The 21162-nt window shown below is 39.6% G+C and overlaps 13 protein-coding genes and 1 non-coding gene across 16 annotated transcripts in view; 5 read left to right on the forward strand and 9 right to left on the reverse strand.

The window, feature by feature from the left end:
- The window catches only part of SPOG_01306 (60S ribosomal protein K5), a gene marked incomplete at its 3' end in the record, with an annotated part of 1910 nt that extends 1307 nt beyond the window's left edge, over window positions 1-603 (forward strand). Inside the window, exon 2 of one of the 3 annotated variants that reach the window (XM_013169578.1) lies at window positions 283-603. In XM_013169578.1, the coding sequence (XP_013025032.1) occupies window positions 283-477 (195 nt within the window). Of the gene's footprint in view, window positions 1-40 lie in introns of all 3 variants that reach the window. The other 2 variants (XM_013169577.1, XM_013169579.1) reach the window with 2 other exon arrangements.
- A 307-nt stretch (window positions 604-910) lies between these two features.
- Window positions 911-985, reverse strand: SPOG_16340. Its single transcript has one exon. It is a non-coding gene; the product is annotated as a tRNA-Lys (tRNA).
- A 127-nt stretch (window positions 986-1112) lies between these two features.
- Window positions 1113-1835, reverse strand: SPOG_01307 (40S ribosomal protein S17). The gene is made up of 2 exons (XM_013169580.1): window positions 1776-1835; window positions 1113-1591 (listed from the first exon to the last, which is right to left on the reverse strand). The coding sequence occupies exons 1-2, from the start codon at window positions 1776-1778 to the stop codon at window positions 1199-1201; spliced, it is 396 nt and encodes a 131-aa protein (XP_013025034.1). The 5' UTR covers window positions 1779-1835; the 3' UTR covers window positions 1113-1198.
- A 123-nt stretch (window positions 1836-1958) lies between these two features.
- Window positions 1959-2245, reverse strand: SPOG_01308 (uncharacterized protein; the record flags this gene model as incomplete). Its single annotated transcript, XM_013169581.1, has 1 exon — window positions 1959-2245. The coding sequence occupies one exon, from the start codon at window positions 2243-2245 to the stop codon at window positions 2057-2059; it is 189 nt and encodes a 62-aa protein (XP_013025035.1). The 3' UTR covers window positions 1959-2056.
- Window positions 2246-4357: 2112 nt separating this feature from the next.
- Window positions 4358-7465, forward strand: SPOG_01309 (P-type ATPase; the record flags this gene model as incomplete). The annotated part of the gene is made up of 1 exon (XM_013169582.1): window positions 4358-7465. One exon carries the CDS (start codon window positions 4358-4360, stop codon window positions 7463-7465), a length of 3108 nt encoding a protein of 1035 aa, XP_013025036.1.
- A 376-nt stretch (window positions 7466-7841) lies between these two features.
- Window positions 7842-11837, reverse strand: SPOG_01311 (pig-N). Its single transcript, XM_013169584.1, has 4 exons — window positions 11464-11837; window positions 8987-11328; window positions 8739-8927; window positions 7842-8693 (listed from the first exon to the last, which is right to left on the reverse strand). The coding sequence occupies exons 1-4, from the start codon at window positions 11612-11614 to the stop codon at window positions 8562-8564; spliced, it is 2814 nt and encodes a 937-aa protein (XP_013025038.1). The 5' UTR covers window positions 11615-11837; the 3' UTR covers window positions 7842-8561.
- On the forward strand, window positions 7859-8655 carry SPOG_01310 (Cdc25 family phosphatase Ibp1). Its single transcript, XM_013169583.1, has one exon. The coding sequence runs from the start codon at window positions 7926-7928 to the stop codon at window positions 8340-8342; it is 417 nt and encodes a 138-aa protein (XP_013025037.1). The 5' UTR covers window positions 7859-7925; the 3' UTR covers window positions 8343-8655.
- On the reverse strand, window positions 11803-12829 carry SPOG_01312 (ribosomal protein subunit Mrp21). Its single transcript, XM_013169585.1, has 2 exons — window positions 12700-12829; window positions 11803-12607 (listed from the first exon to the last, which is right to left on the reverse strand). The coding sequence occupies exons 1-2, from the start codon at window positions 12782-12784 to the stop codon at window positions 12318-12320; spliced, it is 375 nt and encodes a 124-aa protein (XP_013025039.1). The 5' UTR covers window positions 12785-12829; the 3' UTR covers window positions 11803-12317.
- Window positions 12830-12951: 122 nt separating this feature from the next.
- On the forward strand, window positions 12952-15285 carry SPOG_01313 (U1 snRNP-associated protein Usp107). The gene is made up of 3 exons (XM_013169586.1): window positions 12952-13035; window positions 13086-14905; window positions 14959-15285. Exons 1-3 carry the CDS (start codon window positions 13017-13019, stop codon window positions 15193-15195), a joined length of 2076 nt encoding a protein of 691 aa, XP_013025040.1. The 5' UTR covers window positions 12952-13016; the 3' UTR covers window positions 15196-15285.
- On the reverse strand, window positions 15153-16554 carry SPOG_01314 (uridine diphosphate-N-acetylglucosamine transporter Hut1). Its single transcript, XM_013169587.1, has one exon. The coding sequence runs from the start codon at window positions 16252-16254 to the stop codon at window positions 15283-15285; it is 972 nt and encodes a 323-aa protein (XP_013025041.1). The 5' UTR covers window positions 16255-16554; the 3' UTR covers window positions 15153-15282.
- On the forward strand, window positions 16527-17832 carry SPOG_01315 (DNA-directed RNA polymerase III complex subunit Rpc31). Its single transcript, XM_013169588.1, has one exon. It carries the CDS (start codon window positions 16964-16966, stop codon window positions 17588-17590), a length of 627 nt encoding a protein of 208 aa, XP_013025042.1. The 5' UTR covers window positions 16527-16963; the 3' UTR covers window positions 17591-17832.
- On the reverse strand, window positions 17750-18643 carry SPOG_01316 (60S ribosomal protein L13/L16). The gene is made up of 2 exons (XM_013169589.1): window positions 18518-18643; window positions 17750-18472 (listed from the first exon to the last, which is right to left on the reverse strand). The coding sequence occupies exons 1-2, from the start codon at window positions 18556-18558 to the stop codon at window positions 17920-17922; spliced, it is 594 nt and encodes a 197-aa protein (XP_013025043.1). The 5' UTR covers window positions 18559-18643; the 3' UTR covers window positions 17750-17919.
- On the reverse strand, window positions 18570-19699 carry SPOG_01317 (methyltransferase). The gene is made up of 2 exons (XM_013169590.1): window positions 19470-19699; window positions 18570-19412 (listed from the first exon to the last, which is right to left on the reverse strand). Exons 1-2 carry the CDS (start codon window positions 19508-19510, stop codon window positions 18755-18757), a joined length of 699 nt encoding a protein of 232 aa, XP_013025044.1. The 5' UTR covers window positions 19511-19699; the 3' UTR covers window positions 18570-18754.
- A 387-nt stretch (window positions 19700-20086) lies between these two features.
- SPOG_01318 (elongation factor-1 alpha) lies at window positions 20087-21105 on the reverse strand. Its single transcript, XM_013169591.1, has one exon. The coding sequence runs from the start codon at window positions 20902-20904 to the stop codon at window positions 20341-20343; it is 564 nt and encodes a 187-aa protein (XP_013025045.1). The 5' UTR covers window positions 20905-21105; the 3' UTR covers window positions 20087-20340.
- Window positions 21106-21162: the final 57 nt, after the last annotated feature.

Raw genomic sequence — 21162 nt, forward strand, 5'->3', positions numbered from 1 at the left:
ACCGTTGGTAACGTTTTGCCCGTCGGTGAGATGCCTGAAGGTACCATTGCCTCCAACGTCGAAGAAAAGTCTGGTGACCGTGGTGCTTTGGGTCGTTCCTCTGGTAACTATGTCATCATTGTTGGCCACGACGTTGACACTGGCAAGACCCGTGTCAAGTTGCCCTCTGGTTCTAAGAAGGTTGTCCCTTCTGCCGCTCGTGGTGTCGTCGGTATCATTGCCGGTGGTGGTCGTGTCGACAAGCCCTTGCTTAAGGCCGGTCGTGCTTATCACAAGTACAAGGTCAAGCGCAACTGCTGGCCCAAGACTCGTGGTGTTGCTATGAACCCCGTCGATCACCCTCATGGTGGTGGTAACCATCAACACGTTGGTCACTCTACCACTGTTCCCCGTGGATCCGTTCCTGGTCAAAAGGCTGGTCTTATTGCTGCCCGCAGAACTGGTCTCTTGCGTGGTGCTGCTGCTGTCGAGAACTAAGTTCTTCACCTCTTTTGTACTTTATTTTATTCCTAGGGTCTTTTCTAGTTCCATAGTCTTTCTCCAACCCAAGTCCGTAGCAATATCTATTCCTTTCAACATACTCTTTTTATGTTGACATACTTACTTCTCTTAGTCGTAATTGCAATTGTAAAACACTTATCCAGGTTATGAGATATGGAAATAATGTAGTAGGAAAAGATAATGCTGGAACGACCATACGGTGATTTTGACTTCAACCGTAGAACCTGAGTATCTGATTTATGAATGAGAAACTGTCAGATCTTGTCGCACTATCATTCTTTCTTTTATCCTTAAACGTAGACTGTCATAGAGCACTGTAGTTGATTTCTTTAAAATTCATTTCAATGCAGTACAAATATCTCTTTTCCTTACTACAAGGTTGAAAGTAAAAAAATAACCCAAAAAAGAACTCCCACTGCGAGACTCGAACTCGCAACCTTCCGGTTAAAAGCCGGACGCTCTAAGCCGATTGAGCTAAACGGGACTTGCTTGAACAGTAAAACTTTAAGCATATTATGAGCTACAACTTTCATAGAAAGAAATAAACATAAGAATATACACATAATTTTCTGAACTTTCGGTCTACATACTTACAAATTGCCCAAATAAACTACAATACATCTCATCACATTCATAAGGGTAAAATTATACATTGAAACTGACATTTTAGGACCCATTACGACCGAAATTTCATTACCTATCTGCGACGGTTGAAACGCTCTTGAGGAGCAGGAGCAAGGACGCGTACGGGAATTTGTTCGTAACCAAGAACCTTAAGCATGTCCTTGGTGTCTTGGTCAACGTTGACACGATCAATGTCAAGCTCAGAGACGTCAGGAACGTATTGGTCCTTGCGTTCACGCTCTTCTTCTTGGAGCTTGAAGGAGATACCACGGACGGGACCACGTTGGATACGTCTCATCAAATGAGTGGTGTAACCAGCAATCTTGTTACGAAGACGCTTGGAGGCAATGATGGCGACCTCATCAACAATTCTCTTGTTGGTTTGGAAGTCAAGAGTGAGACGAGGGTAGTACTTCTCAATGCACACACGGGAGGCTCTCTTGGTGGTTTTGGTACGCACGCGACCCTAAGCATTTGTTAGTAACAGGATTTTCCAGCATAATCATCAAAAGCAATCAAAAGAACGAGAATGTCAAAGAGTAATTGAAGTAAAGTTGGCCGGCAAATTGGTCGAACTTCACACGTCCCTTGGATACTGTTTCTTTGCATTATTTTTCGTTATCTCGTTCCTATCGAATGCAGCTTCTTACCATTTTAGAGAATTATTTGAGATGGAAGTGGTAGCGTTACAACACCAACAGCTTTCACTTTCAAACCGAAACTGTGACTGTCTTTTCTTCGAATAGGGTAGGGTTCATGTAAAGGTATCCAGCAGCGGTCTCTAAAGCGTAGGCGCATTCTAAAGAACAGCGACGACATAATAAAGCAATTCTTTGTTCGTATCCACCATCATTCCTGTTCAAGTTAGCCGTTGATGAACCAATTCGTAAAGACTGTAATCTAAGACAGTATATCAAATATCGTATTATGATTACCTTGTAATATAATATCTGTTCCCTGTAACAAAATGGGCAATGTGATGAAGAGATTCGTCAACAACAAACCTTTGGTCAAGTTGACGTTGAGGAAGCGTTGTAAGAGGAATCGCAAGAGTAAGGAAAAGTTGTCCGCACGGACAAAAGTACGAGTAGCCTTGTTTGGGAGAAGAGGAGTCGGTCATTGGGGAAACGTCAAATGGAAAGACAAAAAAAACTTTTTCTGGGTTCACAATAAAGTAAAAACGATACTGAAGACTTAGGAAACAGGTCGCTAATGTAGAAAACAAAGACAATGAAATCGTAAACAAAAATATTGTCAAGAGTGGAATAGGATGGTCAAGGATATGATGAAAGTAAACGAAGACGAAACAACAACAAAAATTAAAATTTATTAAAATAAAAGAAAAGAAAAGAAAAGAATAATTAAATAAATCCTACGGAAATGAAGAATAAAACTTTTATGCGGAAAAAATACAAATCGTAAGAATGTAGAAAATTGTTTTCCTTGTAGAGGATATTCCTTGTATGCGTGAAAAAAAAAAGGAATTCACTGTATATGATTTCTTTTTTCTGTTTATTAAGGAATTGACTGGATTTATCTTTTAATTGGGTCCATATGAAACTTGTTTGTATAATGGTAAACACCGAATAGGATGTTATGACAATAGGATCAAGAAGTCAATGTTTCCAAGAGATATTTTTCTCTTTTTAAATTTTTGCAAGATCAATGAGAGGTTCATTTCATTTCAGGAGGAAGACCAAGTTTTCTTATGGTTCGCATATGTTTGGTAACTAGGAAATACCAATTGTGAAGGGTTCATGAATCATGTTTAGACATGCGATCATTTTGTTTACTTTTTAGTTTCGTAATAAAAAATGGTTTTGCTAAATGAATGGCGTGAAAGTTAATCCATACTATATGTAGGATCAAAAAAAATAAAAAAGTAACGGATCAATATAAAAGAAACATCCTTTTGCTGGATAAACGAAAAAAAAGAGTAAAATACGGCGTCACCTTTTATGCAACCAGGTAATATTTCAGGAGCTTGTAAACAAGGAGCAAATCAATATTCAGTCATTCGGTAATCCGTCATTTTTATGAGCATGCATGCTGACATCAACGACAAGTTGGAGAAAGCAAGTAGCGTCCATACAAAGAAATCAATCAGAGTCAATCAATCCCAATTAAGCCCTTCCCTTGAGAGGACAATTTCTTCAGACAAAATTTCCCATAAAAACTTATACTTGTCTCAACTTCCATCCATACTTACAAATAGTATGTTTCTGTTTATTTATAGAAATTACTACACCTTGGAGACTTCCATTCTATCGATCTTCTTTGTCGCTACTGTTTATTTACCTTTTGCGATTTTCAAGTGAGATCATACAAAGTCTGTTTATAAAATCATCACTTAAAACATAAAGCTTAGAATAATTTAATGTTATCAAAAATATAACAACAAAGAATCGACACTCCGCCGCTTAGTTATTAATAATAAGGTGAGAGAAATTTTCTTTAAAGAAATTGGCACATCGAAACAGAGTAAACTTAGTAAAGCTTCAATTGCATTACAAAGAATAATAAATCCGAAAAATGTCTGGCAAAAACAAGTTCTCCAACGACTTCGATTGTTGAGTTAATAATCTTGCTCATCCATACTCCAACTTTCAGGCTTTCTATTTATTTCATCGTTAACTTAATTTTTTACGATTACTCTTTTCTTCTTCCATCTCCTATGCTCTTGACATCTTTGTTTATGTTTGCCTCCTTCCTCTAGCCGTGACCTTATAGCCAATTCGCAGCTTCGTTAGCTGACATCATTATTGTATAACCTTCGTTCGCTAACGAAACTTGATACCTCATTTCCCACACTTTTGACAGCACATAATAGCCGAATGGTTGTATGCGTCAAGAATAGCTAACAGTTGTATTCTTTCCTTGTCATGCTTTATACTTTTCTTACCTGGAACGCAATTGTTCCCTCTTTTTTTTTTGGGCAAAATACCTAATTTTCAATAAAAAAAAACACCGTTGCTTTGTCTTTTAAGATTTCACACTTCTTCTCAGAATTTGCACGTGCCTCGCCAAACGTAACCCAATTTTGAGCTAAAGTTAATTTCAAAGTATTCTTTTCTGCTTGTTGATATTTCTTTCATTGAACAAGCTGTTTTCTTCATAGTATTTTCACTTACGAATTTTAATTTCTCTTGAAAAACTGACCACAATACTTTCTCATCGTGTGCTTCGAATTCTAGGCTACTGTTGATTTTCTCTATATTTACATTTTCTGCAAATGCCGACGCTTAAAAACCCCATCCACTTTTCCAGTATTCAGGATGCTGAGGTACAATTAGAAACAAATATTCAATCTGGTCTTTCTGTTCAAAGCGCCCATGAGCGCATATCTGAATACGGCGAAAACCGTCTCGAAAGCGATGCAGGAGTCTCCGCATGGAAAATATTTCTTCGGCAAGTATCAAATGCAATGTGTGTAGTCCTTATCCTTGCTGCAGCCCTTTCCTTTGGTACAACTGATTGGATTGAGGGTGGTGTCATATCCGCCATCATCGTCCTCAACATTGTCATAGGCTTTTTTCAGGAATACAATGCGGAAAAAACTATGGACTCACTTCGTTCTCTCGCCTCCCCTATGGCACATGTCGTACGTGATGGCAAAAGCGAAACCATTGAATCTCGTTTGCTGGTACCCGGTGATATCGCTACCCTTAAGACTGGAGACGTCGTTCCTGCTGATCTCCGTCTTGTTGAAACCATCAACTTTGAAACGGATGAAGCGCTTCTTACCGGTGAATCCCTTCCTGTCATCAAAAACGCTCAAGTCGTTTTTGACATGAACGGGGACGTTCCCATTGGAGACCGCATCAATCTTGCTTACTCCTCATCTGTTGTCACCAAAGGTCGCGCAACTGGCATTTGTTATGCTACCGGTATGAGTACTGAAATTGGTGGAATTGCAGCTAGTCTGCGTCAATCAAATCCAATTCTTTCTCAAAAGCCTGACCCAGATGAAGAAAATTACAGAAAAAATCTCCGAAATTATCGTTTCCAGGTTTTTCTTTATTATCTTAAACGCATTCTCGGTCTCAATGTTGGTACTCCTCTTCAGCAAAAGCTTACTGTCCTTGCCTATGTGTTGTTTATTATCGCCATTGTTCTTGCCATTGTAGTAATGGCAGCTCATACTTTTCATGTTTCTAATGAAGTCTCTATTTATGCTATTTCACTAGGTATTTGCATCATTCCAGAATCCTTGATAGCCGTTCTTTCGATCACAATGGCTAAGGGCCAAAGAAATATGTCTAATCGTCGCGTAATTGTTCGTAAACTAGAAGCCCTTGAAGCTTTAGGTGGAGTCACCGACATTTGCTCTGACAAAACCGGTACCATCACTCAAGGAAAAATGATTACTCGTCGTGTATGGATCCCATCCTTTGGATTTCTTGTAATTGAAACTTCCAGTCCCTTTGATCCAACAATAGGTACCGTTTCTATCATTCATCAGCCGATGGAGGCAAGTACGAACGTCGAGAATCAGAAGCCTCAAGAGATGCAACCCTTACATGCTTTTGAAGAGTTAATTCCAGCTCTCAAAATTTCCTCTCTTTGCAATCTATCTTCTGTTCAAAAGAACCAAGAAGGAGATTGGGTCGCAAAGGGTGAACCCACTGAAATTGCTCTTCACGTTTTTTCTTCTCGCTTCAATTGTGGAAAAGAAGAGCTTTTAAAAGAGCACAGGCCCTTACGTGAATATCCTTTTGATTCTGAGCTTAAACGTATGGCCGTTGTCTATCAAGAGAAGGAAGGCAAGCCTGAGGTGTATGCCAAAGGTGCCGTCGAGCGTGTTTTGGATCGTTGTGAAACCATTGGGGGTCTACCCTTGGATAATGAAAAGCGAAACCTTGCATTGGCACAAATGGAAACGCTTGCGTCCCAAGGGCTTCGAGTTTTGGCTTTGGCGAAAAAATCAATCGAAAATTTGGGTGATTGGGAAAAGGTTCCTAGAGAAGATGTTGAGTCCAACTTGGATTTCATAGCACTTGTTGGAATCTATGATCCTCCTCGCATTGAATCTAAAGGCGCCGTTAAGCTCTGTCATCGTGCCGGTATTCGCGTACACATGCTTACAGGTGATCATCCTGAAACGGCAAAGGCCATTGCCAAAGAAGTGGGTATTATTCCACCATTCATTTCAGATCGAGACCCGAACATGTCATGGATGGTCATGACAGGTCCGCAATTTGATGCTCTATCCGACCAAGAAGTAGACCATATGAAAGGTCTTTGCTTGGTCATTGCGAGATGTGCACCGCAAACTAAAGTGAAAATGATTCATTCTTTGCATCGTAGAGGAGCTTTCGTTGCTATGACTGGTGATGGTGTCAATGATTCCCCTTCTTTAAAGCAAGCCGACGTGGGTATTGCGATGGGATTGAATGGAAGCGATGTTGCTAAAGACGTTAGTGATATTGTCTTGACTGATGATAATTTTTCGTCAATTGTGAATGCTATTGAAGAGGGTCGTAGAATCTTTGACAATATTATGAAGTTTGTTTTGCACCTTTTAATTTCAAACGTCGGCGAAGCGATCCTTTTGGTCGTTGGTCTTGCATTTCGTGATATCCACCATTTGTCGGTTTTCCCAATGTCTCCTGTAGAAATTCTGTGGTGCAATATGATTACGTCTTCCTTTCCTTCTATGGGCCTTGGTATGGAGAAAGCTCAACCAGATGTAATGGAACGTCTTCCTCATGATAACAAAGTAGGAGTTTTTACGAAAGGTCTGATTTGCGATATGATATCTTATGGGTTTTTTCTTGGTGTCGTGTCATTGATGACCTGGGTTGTTATTGTTTATGCTTTTGGAACCGGAAGTTTGGGCTATGATTGCAATTCCTATTACCATGATGGCTGCAGAGAAGTATTTCGTGCCCGTTCTGCTGTTTTCTCTGTAGTAACATTTTCCGTTTTGATTATGGGTTTTGAAGTAAAAAACTTTGACAATTCACTTTTTAATTTAGATGGGATCCCTTGGAGTGAATGGAACTTTCGCTATTTTTTTAAAAAGCTGACCGAAAACAGATTTCTCGCAAGCTCTATTGTCTTAGCCTTTGCATCAGTTTTTCCAACAATCTATATTCCTGTCATTAACAGCGATGTATTCAAACATAGACCTATTGGATGGGAATGGGGTGTTGTTGCTGTTGCAGTAATCCTTTTCTTTATTTATGCAGAGTTATGGAAATTCATTCGACGCACTTTAAGCAACCCACTTGCTAAAGGCAGGTTAAGAAGGACCCTAAGTCGAACAATTACTTCAGAATCAAAATTATCAGAAGCCGATTTAGAAAAGAGACTCTTTTTACAATCCCGGACTAAATAATGAGTATGAATCTATACGAAATTTACAAAATCATCCTCCCCATTGGAAGCACTCTTTCTCAGTACCGTTCACTCATTACCAGTTCCTTATTTATTGATTCTTATTGAATTTTGTTTTCTTCTCAATATTCTTTTTCATTTGGATTAACCCTATTGGATTATTTATTCGCTTTTATTTATGGGACCCTCTTTTACCACACAAGACTGACAAAAAGGATATAATAGCGATTGAAACACAGTTTTCTTTTATGTTAAAAACCCATACAACGTGAAAACAAATAAAAGCACATTGCATCTCTAGGAAGTGTCTTTCTTTTTCTACTTACATAACTCATCATATTAATCATATATAATATTCGATAGAGGAAACATCGTTACCTGTTTTCATCTTTCCCAGAAATCAACTTCTCCTCTCCCACTACGTCTCAATTTTTTTACTTTGCGTTAATTTCATTAGAAAGATGAGTTCTTTAAATTACATTTCTCCTGAAAGTTTAAAAGATCTGTTAGCAGGAGACCGGGAGAAAATTTCCGTAATTGATGTTCGTGATGATGATTATGAAGGTGGACATATTCCTGGATCCATTAATATTCCATCAAAGCAATTTCTCACTTTAGTGGACGAGTATGTCGAGCAACTTTTACAGCAAAAGGATATCGTTTTACATTGCACTTACTCCCAAATCCGTGGACCCAAAGCTGCTAGAATTCTTTATGAAACTTTGCGTTATAGAGCTCAGAATCTTTGCTCTGCTAAGAATTTACCTGTAGATGAAAAAGAACAGTTTTTCCTAAGGTTGCCTTCTATCTATATTCTCCATGGCGGATTTCTTGCATGGAAGTCTCGCTATGGAGAAATCCCAAACATGATTGAGTAACTCACATAAAATTCTTTTTTTTCTTTGCTTAAGCAGCTTTAAATGTTCTTTCTCTTCTTACTTATCGTTTCGATTTCCACACATTCGTTCTTTGTTAATTCATAATTCGTCCGTACACTCATAATCAACCTATTACTATTATTCATTCTTTTCTTATCCGATAAAAATATGATTATATTACGTTCGTGAATAATAAAAATAAATAACCGCATTCCTTCATCAGTTAGCTTTGATTTTTCCGTAACAATGATATGAGACTCGTGCTGAAAGTATAGCACCTGCATGCTCTAAAATACTTATAAACAGAATTAACAAATTACTAATGCAGAAGTGACTAATACTTATTCCAATCTAAAAGAAATTAGTTAATTGTCTCAACATGAGGTATACACATACGTCTTGCCATGATCCTTCATCTTTCACAAGATAAAAAAAGTTAATTGTAACAAAGTCTGCCATAGCAATCGCCATGAAAAAAGTAATCCGTTGAATGCCTCCTAATCTCTTGTTCATTATTCCGAAGGCAGCAGAAAGCGCGACGAAGGGGATAATAATTATATAAATTAATAGAGCACCTTGCATCACCTAAGAAAAAAAAAAGTTAGTATAGTTTACACAATATAAGTTTCTACACTCGCACTTACTGGGTTAAAGACAGGAATCAATCGCTTGACCGAGTCAAGCGCAAAGGAAGATAGAGATGCTATGTTGCCAGTTCCAAAAAAGGCAATATTTATAAAAATGTAAAAAAATAGGGAAACCCTGAAGTGAGAGATTGTTAAGCCAAGCTTGCTTTTAACCTTTTTACCATTGTTGTCCATAGTCAGCTTCATATGTTCTTGAAGTTTCGCTTCCACCTGTATCCATAACCCAATAGTTAAGAAAAAAGCTACGTAAAACAAGGCTTCAAATGATATTGACAACATACACATTGTCGGAGCAAACATTAAAAACAAGACTGCTAATCGATCTAAATAGTAATGATTGCACGCCTTTACTTTTGACAAGGGTACAACATAAGAAGCAATCAATAAGAAAAAAGCAAACATCCGTAGCCATGGCGATACGGACACATTTCTTTGTAAAGAATCTGTCAATTTTAATGTCACGATAAATGACATAATTAAAATTAGTATTTGAAACGAGAGGTGAGAATTCTTCACTGTCGAATTCAAATGATAAATTTGTCTTTTCCGATAGACAGTATATGAACCTCCTACAGTAATCATTACTAAACCTCCCAAGAAAATCAACGGCAAGGACTCTTTTTTAGTTGCGGGTAATAAAGTAAAAAAACATAATGAAATGTTTAGAAATGACCACGTGCTGGCTAAAGATTTATGAAGTAAACAAAAGTCAGTATGAAGGAACCAAGGCCAAGCGGCAAAGATAATTAAGAATACTGAGAATCCTTCACGATGGAAATAACTGTATACCACGAATTGGAGTAGTCCGAAGATATACAAGGCAATGGATATTAAGTTATACACAGAAAATCCACTGCTTATCCTTTCGTCCTCTATGAATTTTCTGTAACCCATCTTGACATTAGGAAAGTCGGAATATATAAGTTGCACGAAGATGGTCGGGAACAACGCATATGCGTAATAAAATAACGGGCTTGATTGATGGTAAAAGAATGAAGATAAAATTAAAAACGGGAAGTTGAAGATAACCCTCTGGAAAATGGATATAGGATTTTTCTGTTTCATATCAGGATGCGTGTTGTTACTAAAAACAAAGGATATCACATAGCTGATCCAAGAAAGGTAGCCGATGAGTACTATCGATCGCAAAAGAAACCAATCATACCGCTGAAGATATCTGAGACCCTGTAAAGCGGTTTCTGAAAACTCTAGGCTTGCAAGGATCCCTTCCTTGAAGTTGTTTCTTTGTATATGATTTTCCACTAGATCTAGAATATGTTGTTTCGAATTTGCATAATCTTTCAGAGGAGGGTAGGGTCGAAAATGGAAACTGCTTTTAGCCTTCAGGAAAGCCTTACGATTGTACTGTTCACCGATTGCTAGAGCATTCATTAATGAAATTTCAGCCTTTCTCTTCGTAGTACAATTTAAAAAATCTAAGGGAATCTGACCCACAGAGTTGACGGGAAAATTAGCGCCAACTAAGTATGACATGAGGGCTGCAACGTCAGCTTGTCTAATATCAACACGCTTCACACTTGACAAATCCCAAGGAGCAGAATATTCATCGTGACCTACGCCTTTCTCATAAGTGGGACCAGAAAGACCAGCACCCCAAGCAATAATTGGCGTCCGAGTATTTTCTGGAGCACCGTCTCCATGACTTCCATAATCGCTCATCCCATGATCGGCTGTAAATACCCAAGCAGATGCATTGTCATCCTCGTAATAACGATTGACTTTTTCTACGAGATCCTTTATTCCTTGATCAATATACTGGATGTTTTGCATGTAATCAATTGAATCGGGATGTTTATTATGTCCAATGGTATCGATTCCCAAAAGATGCAAAAAGAAAACTAATTTATCCTGATGAAGTAGATCCCATAGTTTACGATCTTTATATGAATCCTCGAAAAGCTGATCGACTTTATCAAATACCCATTCATCTGTCACAATCCCGCTACTGGAAAAGTCCTCAAGTTCAGGACCATACATAAACGTGTCTACACGAGCAGGATCCGAAGCTCCTTCCGAAAACATAGGAAGAATGTCCTCGGAACCAAACGAAAATGTATGACGACTTTGATTAAATACAGAGTCAAAGTTTACAGGATTCGTCTTCCAGCCCTTAGTGACAGCTGAGACATCCTCATAAAATCCAGCAATCAATGCAACATGGCCAGGACGAGATTCAGTCGGAACGCGTGTGTGAGAAATTCCAAACGTGCCATTATTCAAAACAATGGATCGTAAGAACGGTGCAGCGTACGTCTGGCCCTTTCCGACGATACTTTCAGAATGGGGTTGGAAGAGTTTATCTGGGCGCAATCCATCACCTAAACAACATAAAATGTAAGTAAAAAAATAAAATAGAAATTTAAAGAAAAAGATACGCTGCTTCAGCACGGAATGAGGTAAAATTACCACACCAATTTCACTACACATAACCATTCTGTAACGTCCTTACGTACCGACAATCAGAAAAAGACGATTTGCGGGTGGCTGCCCAGCTGCATACTGGCCCATTCCATGAGCCAAGGGTGTCACAAAGTAGATATCAAATATGGACTTCACGTAAACAAGATGGAACAGAATCCCAAGGATTAAAAGTCGGCCAAACATGTTAAGAGGTCTAGCGTGAACAATTCCACCAGATTTTACTCTTCAATTCTATGAATTACGATAATTACCGCTCAGCAGCGGCTACAGTGTTGTGTTCAAGAGAAGTTTGTTTTGGTGCCGAAATGCCTTGTGGGTAACAGAACAAAGAAGCAACAAAGATAGTAACCTCGATTAAATACATACATCGCTTACAAAATTAGAGTAGGTAAACAAAACGAAATCGTCTTTACCGGTTTAGTGAAGTCGGCTGTGTTGTCTTATTATTTTAAGGAATATCTGAGTTAAACACGTACATTAAATTCATGAAATGAATTGGAAATTAACAAATATTACAAAAAGAGGCTTTGAAGCTGTTAAAGGGACTTGGGAACTCTTGTGTAAAAAGCAGCTTTCACACTTCTTTTTCCTTCGTCTTCGTAAGGAAGGGTTTCTCCTTCGAATCGTTTTTTTTTCAACAAGAATTAGACTCACCCAAATACACTCACGGACAGTTTCCTTTGAAACTCTAAATCGGAATAAGATATGTATATGTATGTAAGAGGGGAGGCATCAAAAGGGTAATGAAAATTAGCATCCCAATTAAAAAAAAGTTTAGCTTTTTCTGTTTCCCAAAAAAAAGGGGGTATGCGTGTAAGCAAGACAAGACCAGATCACTGAATTATCAGATCAGCTATCATGCGGGCCTCTTTGGAAATGCTTATTCTTAATATCCCCAGCGTCTCATATTTTTTGCCAAATTTACAAGTCGTATAATACCGGCACGAAACTTTGCTCGGTGAGCTTCCGAGCGGAGACGAGAACGTTTTTCACTGGGTTTTTCGTAAAATCGTTGGTTTTTAAATTGTCGAGGAACATTGTTTCTCATACAAATACGATCCACCTGACGAAAGGCCTTGGTAAGACTATTCCCTACCGTGACACACGCGCCTAAATCTTTCGTTTCTGCAGCAGGAACCATTCGATTCAGACTCACTTGCATTCTTTCAGCGTCTTCTACACAAATTGTCAGTGCCGTTCTTCCCTACCCAATCATAACAGCAGATTTCTCATAAACAGAACAATTCCAGCAAAAACAAACCACATACCTTGTTGTCTCTTAAATTCCCTTTCATTATACGAAAAACGCGTCCGACCGCTCACAGAATCCATTAAATAGCCCGACCATTTCATATTTTATAGTAGAACTCTTGGTGAGTGCAAACGGCAAGAGGAGTCCTTTGTGTTCAAAATGCAGACGTGCTATGATGCAGTATATCGAATTAAGCAAAAATGTGTAATACGTTAAATATATTGAGGATATTGTATAAAATGTGTGAAGTTTGATTAAGGAGCAACCAACGACACTTAGTGAGCTCTTCTTATTGTTGACAAACGCGTAAGAACCTAACTCTTCTCCAATATCATGCAGAGGCAGAATCAACGTAAGAATTACTTTGGATTTTTTTTTTTTATGAATATTAACATATTTTAGCTTCTGTTGGGTTACCTCCAGGGCAACAGGTCCCTGCTATGAGTAATGGCATTCCATACGCGATTCCTGTCCAACCTGCCTTCGCACCCTTGCCAGCCGGGTTTCAAGGGACATATAGTAAATTATATGGATCTGCGAATTCTATTTTTGCAGCAGCTACACCAGATGCTGCTACTCCTTTCGACTTTTCTCAACCAGTACTGAAATTTGGTCATTTACCAAGAAAAGCTCAAGGAAAAAGTGGTACTCATGCTTTAAGAGAAGATCAACAGGGAATGCAAAAGAATCAAAGGGTTACTGGGCATGAAGAGAAAAGAAATCCATCTACCTCCGTAAATGAGAGAGTCAGTACTGAAAAGGAATCACGTCCTTTCGTCCCCCCAAACACTCAGCAGCTTCGAAGAACGCTGGTTTTGGGGGACATTCCAAGCGAAATAAATGATTTTTGGATTGATAAAATTTTACGATTGTCCGGCAAGCTGGCTTGCTGGCGTCGTGTCACGAATGCTGAAGGAGAGCAAACCTCTTATGGATTTGCCGAATTTGAATCGAATGAGCAATTTAGCAGAGCTTTGGAAGCTTTGCAAGACTTTGCTCTTCCTTCTCTGGAAGAAGGAAAGCCCTCTACGAAATTTACCATTTTCACGGAAAAGGAGAATGAGCAATTGTATCAGGAATGGAAGCAAAATCGCTATAAGAACAAGCAAAAAGAAACTTTAGCCCTTCAACAAATCCATGCTAATCTCGAAAGAATCAGTCAAGATATTGGTAATAAAGAAGTACGAACCCGGATTGAGAATGCTGCTCGGCAGGCCCGAGAAAAATCCGAACAATCTCTTGAGGAAAGCCGAAAGCTTGAAATTCCCATCAACTCTGCCGATTTAGAAGGAATTAATCCTGATCTCCTTCCTGTCATAGAAGAGGAAATTCGCTCCTTCCGCGACCGCTCGGCTTTACGAAAGCGCGAGAAACAGCGAGCAAGAGATGAGTACGCAAGGCTCTATCGCGAATTTAAGCAACAGGAAAGAAGAGAATTCCGTAAAAAGAATGAGGAGCTTCAAGAGTTATTATATAAGCATCGTGTTTCTCGCCTTCCTCGATCGGTCGTTGAATCCCATTTAAAATATGAAGCCAGCATTCCTGACACAGTATCCGATGAACAAGTTTATGCCAAGGAAAGGAGCAAAAAGGAAGATTTAGAAATAGATGCTTACTATTCTAGAGAACGACGTTGGTTAAACCGTGAGAAAGCTAGAGCCGCAGCATTGGAACGGGAAGCCGCAAGGGAACGCGAAAACCGAGTCGCCTTTACCTCCTTAAAATCTTATATGTCTGAAAAACTTGCGTCTTTCGACGATGAGGAAGAGGCAAAGGTTTCTCATGATGAATACTTCGTAGACCGTGCAGCATGGATTCGTCATAGAGCTGTTGCCAAAGCTCGAGAAGAAGATGCTGATGCAGCTGATCGACAAGAGGAAGAAGCTCATGCTCGTCATGAACCAGTCGATGAAAGGGAACAACCAGCGTATGGTGCTACTGCTGTTACCAGTGAAATGCCAGAGCATGGTGGATTCAAGATGAGATTACAACCTAAAAAAGTCACAGATCAACCAACTAAACGTGAAATTGGTCTTCCTGAAAGGATGTTATTGGAAGAAGAGGATATCGATGAGCAAGTTGAGCAGCATGGTGCTGAACGGCCTATGCTGGAAGAAAATGAAGCTGAAAGAGCACATAGACTTCGTACATTGATTGAAAAGATTCCTGCAGAAAGGGAAGCTCTTTGGTCTTATCCAGTTGATTGGAGTAAAGTAACAGAGGTATGTAGTAAATGGAAACGAAAAGGGAAGTTGGTTATTAACGGCTATTATAGGATCTCCTTATGGATGAGATGCAAAAGTTTGTTACCAAAAAAATTATTGAGTATATCGGAATTCAAGAAGACTCTTTAATTACCTTTACAGTAGAACACATACGACAACAAAAAGATGCAAGGTCTCTTGCAGAAGAATTGGAAATGGCATTGGACGAGGATGCTGCCGAATTTGCTAGTAAAGTCTATCGGTACTTGCATGTACTTTTAATTTTACGGACTGGAGCTTCACAGTAATTAATGTTCTGATCTAGACGAAATGAATCCAAGTATTATTTATAGTTAAACGAAGGATGTTATAAATAAATATAGAAATGAAGATGACTATTTTGCTTTTCTCTCTTTAGAGTTGTTTTTAGCTGTGATCTTCAAAAAGGCTTCTGTAGAGATTCCTAAGAAAACAAGTGCAATGCCAGCCCATTGAAGCAAAGAAACGGAATGGTGGAAATAAGCAATACTAAGAAGCATTGTAAAGATCTTCCGTGTCAACGTAATTGTCACCAATGTGATACTACCAAATTTCTCTAGGGTGTAAAATATAAACAATTGACCAACAGATCCAGTACAAGCAAACAATACAATGTCACGTATCAGGGAAGGATGAGCTTGTAAAAATGCCAAAGCTTCTTGCTGATTTGAAAAAGGCGATATAAAGTATAATGCATTTAGGCAAGTAATGCCCAGATTGACAGCGATCATCATAGTGGTGCTCGAAACCTTGTATTTACCGAAAACTTTGTCTTGAGTGGTGTTTGTAATCCCGTCCATGAATAAATTGAAGAACAAGAGAAGCAAGCCGAATAGACTGTCATTTTCTGCATGCTTACTTTTCGAACCAGCGCTTTGAAAGTAGCTAAATACAGTGACACCGGAGGTAATCAAAGAGACGATTAGGTACTTATGAGGGGGAAATCTTCGTTTGTATAACAACACGTGGAGAGCTATAACGGGCAAGAGTTTGCACGACTTTCCAAGGATGACCGTTGGGTATGATAAATGAAACATACTGGCATACCCAAAATAGGAGCTCAAACTCGACGAAAGAGCAATGCTAGAAAAATAGCCAAGGAACTTGGGTTCAGTCAAGCCTTTTGTTCGTACACCATGCAACCAATTCCAGACAAACCCGCACAAAACCGTTGTCAAAGACTGAGCCAGTGTAAGCAAAACTGGACAGCGAAATCGTTCTCCATCATAGGTTCGAGTGATAATCTTCTCTTGCATGACAGCCCATGAAAGGAAGGATCCATAAATACCAATCATGCATAAGAGCAATTGTGTAAGAGAGCCAGACATGCTGCTACTAATTGACAACGAGCTGAGTGAGGGGAAAAAACCTAAGAAATGACAAACAATCAAGTACCTTTTAAAAGAATTTCAACGAATTTTCATAGCACCATGTGTGCCTAATTTAACCAAACGCAAAACTTTTCCAAAATAAGTAAAACACACTTAAAAAAAGCTGCTTTTGATATAAAATCAAGGATTTGTTCACGGAATATTTGTTTTTAACGGTTTTTCAGCCTAAAGAGGAATGCTTCTGAGGTTATGCTTTTCGTACCACCACCATTGTCTCCAAGTGCAAAACACCGTTCGTTGAGGGTCACAAAAATCTTATAGCTATAAAACCAAAATTTTATCCTTTAAAAATAAAGACGGAAAACAAATTCCATTAGAAACTCCTTGAAGGTCAAAATAGGAGTTGAGATCCCATCCAAATACTTTGTTTCTCCTTTTCTATGTTAGCTGTCTACTGAAATCCAGCACCATACGTGGATTGCGCGTACCAAGTTTGAAAGAAAAAGTTGGAACGCTTACCGTTGATAGTTTGTTGCGATTTTCTAGTGGAAACAAGAGCTGGTGAGAGAGTTTGTTTCGTGGGTGACGAGCACAATTAAGAGAAAAAGTCTATAAAAGACTTTTTGCTAGTTTTATTTCAAAGGGAAACCTGGTTTTAGCCAGTTGGATAGGCTTTTTTACTGTATAGCATATCGTTTCCAAGAACATGCGTCGCGGTGCTCGTGGAAATGTGAACCTGGGAGGTATGACTTGGCAGGAAGTGCTGGAGTTTAATGCTCGCACAGGTCCTACAAAGCTGTATCCTGATCGAGATCTCCCTATTCAACGATCAATTCGTCCTCAAGAGTTACTAGAGATTCGGTTTCTTAACGAAATTCGAAACTCGTTTGTCCAAGAAAGTGCATTTTATATTAGACGTGAGAAAGCAAATACAACCCCAGTGAACGATGATGGACTTGTACGATACAGTGATCGGAATAAACCTAAACGAAAGAACGAAAACCTGCGACTCAGCGATTTAGATCTGGACCCAAAGTATTTTCCTGAAGAACTCCGCAAGACGTTAGGAGCCGAAAGTGGAATTAAGAAGAGAGCTAGACGGAAGTTGGATATGAAGACGTTCATCGATTTCACCATTAATACCGAAGATTTGAAGGACGACGCTCCTGAAGCCGCCGATGCTACCAACGAAGAAGTGCCTGAAGAGGTAGAAGATGAAGATGAAGACTTTGGCGATGATGATGAAAACGACTATGGTGAAAATTACTTTGATAACGGTGAAGGAGATGACTTTGAGGATTATGAAGGAGACGAAGGCGGCGTCTTTGATTAGGTCATTGTCGTCGATTTCTCTTCTTAATAACGCTTCCTTCCATTATAGTTTTATTTTTGTCTTTGATTTTGGTTGATTCATGGAAAGTTTGGATATCTGCATTCGAAGTTCGGGTAATGGTTGTTTCAATACACTAGGTAAATGGAAAACCCACTGGGACAGTTGGTTAAAAAATGTATATAATAAAAAAATTTGATTCCATTTCATCTTAGAATGTCTGCAAATATTCATTTCACTACGACCTTACGATTGACAACATAAAAAAGTAGACAAAAAGGAAATAATTAGTAAGGAAAGGACTTTTCATATCTAAACTTCAAAAAACCACTTTAATAGCCGTATTCGGAAAGCTTTTGATTAATGGTGGAAGCAGACTTGGCAGCAGTAACCTTCTTTTGCTTGGCGAGCTTGGCTTGATAGAAAGCAGCGCTTTTCACCTTTCTGCGTTCTTCCAACTTGGAGACAACGTCAGAGTACTTCCAACCAACCTCAGAGGAGAGACGACCAACAGTGCAGTACTTACGGCCAGGCTTAAGGCGTAAGACACGAAGGGCAGCAGGGACGACAACACGCTTTTGCTTATCGAAGGGAGGAGGAACACCCTCAACAGCTTGCAAGTGTTCCAAGGCAGCTTGACCACGGGGGCTCTTGTGGGGAAGCATACCACGAACAGCCTTTTGGAAGATGCGAGAGGGAGCACGGAAGTGGAAAGCACCACGAGTAGGGTTGTAACGGCAAGACTTGCGCAAGTAGGCGAGGTACTTGAGCTTGTTACGGAAGAAGCTACCAGAAATGTTCAATTCCTCGCAACGAACAACTACAACCTTTTGTCCGCCCAAAAGCTGCTTAGCGACAACGGAGGCCAAACGACCAAGAAGATGTCTAAATGAGGTTAATAAATGCCTTTTTTTTTATGTTCTTTCTTACCCCTTGGCGTCTATAACGACAACTTTTTGAAATTCAGACATATTGGCGGTCTCTGTTGATGCTTACCATTTCCAAGAATTTTGGTGTCGGTTTGTGACGGCTGGATGGACCCTACCCTAATAGACTATTATAACGAACGCCAGCGTACTATTTTAGTAAACACTAAGATAGAGACAAAACAAAGAGCCATAAATAAAGTACTATTTGTATAATAAATCAAACACTGCTATCATCCTTTTAATTTGCAATCTCAAAAGCGACAACAGTAGTCGAGCTACCTTTCCTTCCTTGGAATTCAAAAACAGGGACTGGTACGGTAGAATGAATGCGGAATCCCTTTTTTACGAAACGTTCCGACAATTCCTCTAGCGTCCAATTACAGCTGGTAATTAAAAACAACCCTTTGGGTGACAGCATCTCATGTATACGATCCACATACACCTGGTTGAGAGGACTTCCATTCAAGGTCTCTGTACTAAGAGAAATGGCGTCAAAGGTTCCTTTATCTAAAATAAGATCCCATGTTCCATCACAGAATCGCAAATCTTTGATAATGTCATACTGCTCAAATCCAACCCGTTCTTGAAAACCGTGTGCTTCTGCTAATTTTTTCGCAAGTTCTACCCCCTTCTCACTATAGTCGACGCCAAGCAGAACGCAAGGCTGAGGAAGTAGACTGTCAGCCTCTTCAGCGATACGAAGAATCAAATGACCATTTCCTGTTCCCAAATCTAAAACCCGAAAAGCACCACCTGCTGAAGTCCTTTGTTCGTTCGAAACATAATCTTCTATCCATTGAACTATTCGTTCTTCAGACTCTTCGCCAAACCATATTTCTCCTTCATCTTGAAACTCTTTGAAATTCGATACTTCTAACTCATACATAGAGTCCCAACTAAACCAACATTGTTAGCAAGAGGAAGTTTTCAGTTAAAGAACTTTTCAAACATACTGAGCCTTTGTTCCTAATCTAGACTCTGGTAATCCACTCATTTTTATAAAATTATCGTTCTATTCCAAGAATCGTATTTTCCCAAGTTTCTTCCACGCGACGCAAAAAGCTAAAATCGTTTTAATTTCACAATCAACCTACTTTTATAGATTTTCCTTTCAACTTGACACTGAAAATCCTATATTTCAGTACTTTTCTACAAAGACCTTCGACATGAGTCGTGGTTACTCTTATTCTCTACTGGGAAGAACACGACCCTTAGTAGAAACATAGATATGTCTACTCGCAATAATCACACCCTCCATACCTATAAAAATTTGTTTTTCTTATCGTATAACTACCATCTAGTTTATTTACTTATTTATTCACCGAAATCTCTTTTCTCTTCTCTGTACACCAATGTCGCTTACCAACTTGATACCGGACTTGCTCGTAAACTCCACTCCACCTTCGTTTTCATCCTCTGACACTTGGAAGTTCTCTCTGAAAACTTTCTCATTCCTCCGGAACAAAACTTCCCATCCCGTCAACACTTATACGACTGATCCAAACAAAAGCTTCACATCCTACTTACTCATTCAAATCCTCAAGCTTAACTAATCCAGCAACAAATGAGGTCAACGTTCACTATTCCCACTACCCAAAGACTACATTCTTCTACACAAATTACTAATCTCTTGAGCTGATTAAAACCGAATTCAATTACCAGTACAATTAACCTGAATCATAGATATTCAAGTGAAATTATATTCTAAATCTTAAAGGTTTGAGTACGTAATCCCTAGAAAACACCTTCTACCCAGTACCTTTTTAAATATCATGCTTTCAGATGCCAAGTTTAGGAAAGTAAATCTAACAATCAAGTTACAATTTACTTCTTACCACCAGCCTTTTGGGCAGCCTTGGTAACCTTAGCTTGACCAGGGGCAGTCTTTTCGACGGCCTTGATGACACCGACAGCGACGGTTTGACGCATGTCACGGACGGCGAAACGGCCAAGAGGAGCGTAGTCAGTGAAAGCTTCAACGCACATAGGCTTAGTAGGAACCATTTGAGCGATGCAAGCATCACCGGACTTGACGAACTTGGGAGATTCTTCAAGCTTCTTACCGGTACGACGGTCAATCTTCTCAATGAGCTCATTGAAGCGGCAAGCAATGTGAGAAGTGTGGCAGTCCAAAACAGGAGAGTAACCAGCAGAAATTTGACCGGGGTGGTTAAGAATGATGACTTGAGCGGTGAAGTTAGCACAGCCCATAGGGGGGTCATTCTTAGAGTCACCAGCAACGTTACCACGACGGATGTCCTTGACGGAAACGTTCTTGACGTTGAAACCAACGTTGTCACCGGGGAGACCAGCTTCAAGAGATTCGTGGTGCATTTCGACGGACTTAACCTCAGTGGTGACACCAGAAGGAGCGAAGGTGACAATCATACCGGGCTTGATAGTACCGGTTTCGACACGACCGACGGGGACTGTGCCAATACCACCGATCTTGTAGACATCTTGAAGAGGAAGACGGAGGGGCTTCTCGACGGGACGTGCAGGGGGCTCGATGGCGTCAATGGCTTCCAAAAGAGTCTTACCCTTGACGACACCAGCCTTAGTCTCCTTTTGCCAGCCTTGGTACCAGGTCATGTTGGTGGTAGGCTCAATCATGTTATCACCTTGGAAACCAGAGACGGGGACGAA

Source organism: Schizosaccharomyces cryophilus (genome assembly GCF_000004155.1).
Source record: "Schizosaccharomyces cryophilus OY26 unplaced genomic scaffold supercont4.6, whole genome shotgun sequence".
NCBI classification, from domain to species: domain Eukaryota; kingdom Fungi; phylum Ascomycota; class Schizosaccharomycetes; order Schizosaccharomycetales; family Schizosaccharomycetaceae; genus Schizosaccharomyces; species Schizosaccharomyces cryophilus.

What these genes read in the sequence shown, in the direction of transcription:
- SPOG_01310 (XM_013169583.1), top strand. Translation starts at nt 7,926, where the DNA reads ATGAGTTCTTTAAATTACATTTCTCCTGAAAGTTTAAAAGATCTGTTA.
- SPOG_01311 (XM_013169584.1), bottom strand. Translation starts at nt 11,614, where the DNA reads ATGTTTGGCCGACTTTTAATCCTTGGGATTCTGTTCCATCTTGTTTAC. An exon ending in TCGTCTTTTTCTGATTGTCG is followed by an intron (nt 11,329 to 11,463) that starts GTACGTAAGGAC and finishes TATGTTGTTTAG; the next exon opens with GTGATGGATTGCGCCCAGAT. An exon ending in TGATTCCTGTCTTTAACCCA is followed by an intron (nt 8,928 to 8,986) that starts GTAAGTGCGAGT and finishes TTTTTTTCTTAG; the next exon opens with GTGATGCAAGGTGCTCTATT.
- SPOG_01312 (XM_013169585.1), bottom strand. Translation starts at nt 12,784, where the DNA reads ATGAAATGGTCGGGCTATTTAATGGATTCTGTGAGCGGTCGGACGCGT. An exon ending in GGAATTTAAGAGACAACAAG is followed by an intron (nt 12,608 to 12,699) that starts GTATGTGGTTTG and finishes CAATTTGTGTAG; the next exon opens with AAGACGCTGAAAGAATGCAA.
- SPOG_01313 (XM_013169586.1), top strand. An exon ending in ATTGGAGTAAAGTAACAGAG is followed by an intron (nt 14,906 to 14,958) that starts GTATGTAGTAAA and finishes CGGCTATTATAG; the next exon opens with GATCTCCTTATGGATGAGAT.
- SPOG_01314 (XM_013169587.1), bottom strand. Translation starts at nt 16,254, where the DNA reads ATGTCTGGCTCTCTTACACAATTGCTCTTATGCATGATTGGTATTTAT.
- SPOG_01315 (XM_013169588.1), top strand. Translation starts at nt 16,964, where the DNA reads ATGCGTCGCGGTGCTCGTGGAAATGTGAACCTGGGAGGTATGACTTGG.
- SPOG_01316 (XM_013169589.1), bottom strand. Translation starts at nt 18,558, where the DNA reads ATGTCTGAATTTCAAAAAGTTGTCGTTATAGACGCCAAGGG. An exon ending in GTCGTTATAGACGCCAAGGG is followed by an intron (nt 18,473 to 18,517) that starts GTAAGAAAGAAC and finishes AACCTCATTTAG; the next exon opens with ACATCTTCTTGGTCGTTTGG.
- SPOG_01317 (XM_013169590.1), bottom strand. Translation starts at nt 19,510, where the DNA reads ATGAGTGGATTACCAGAGTCTAGATTAGGAACAAAGGCTCA. An exon ending in AGATTAGGAACAAAGGCTCA is followed by an intron (nt 19,413 to 19,469) that starts GTATGTTTGAAA and finishes ATGTTGGTTTAG; the next exon opens with TTGGGACTCTATGTATGAGT.
- SPOG_01318 (XM_013169591.1), bottom strand. Translation starts at nt 20,904, where the DNA reads ATGATTGTCACCTTCGCTCCTTCTGGTGTCACCACTGAGGTTAAGTCC.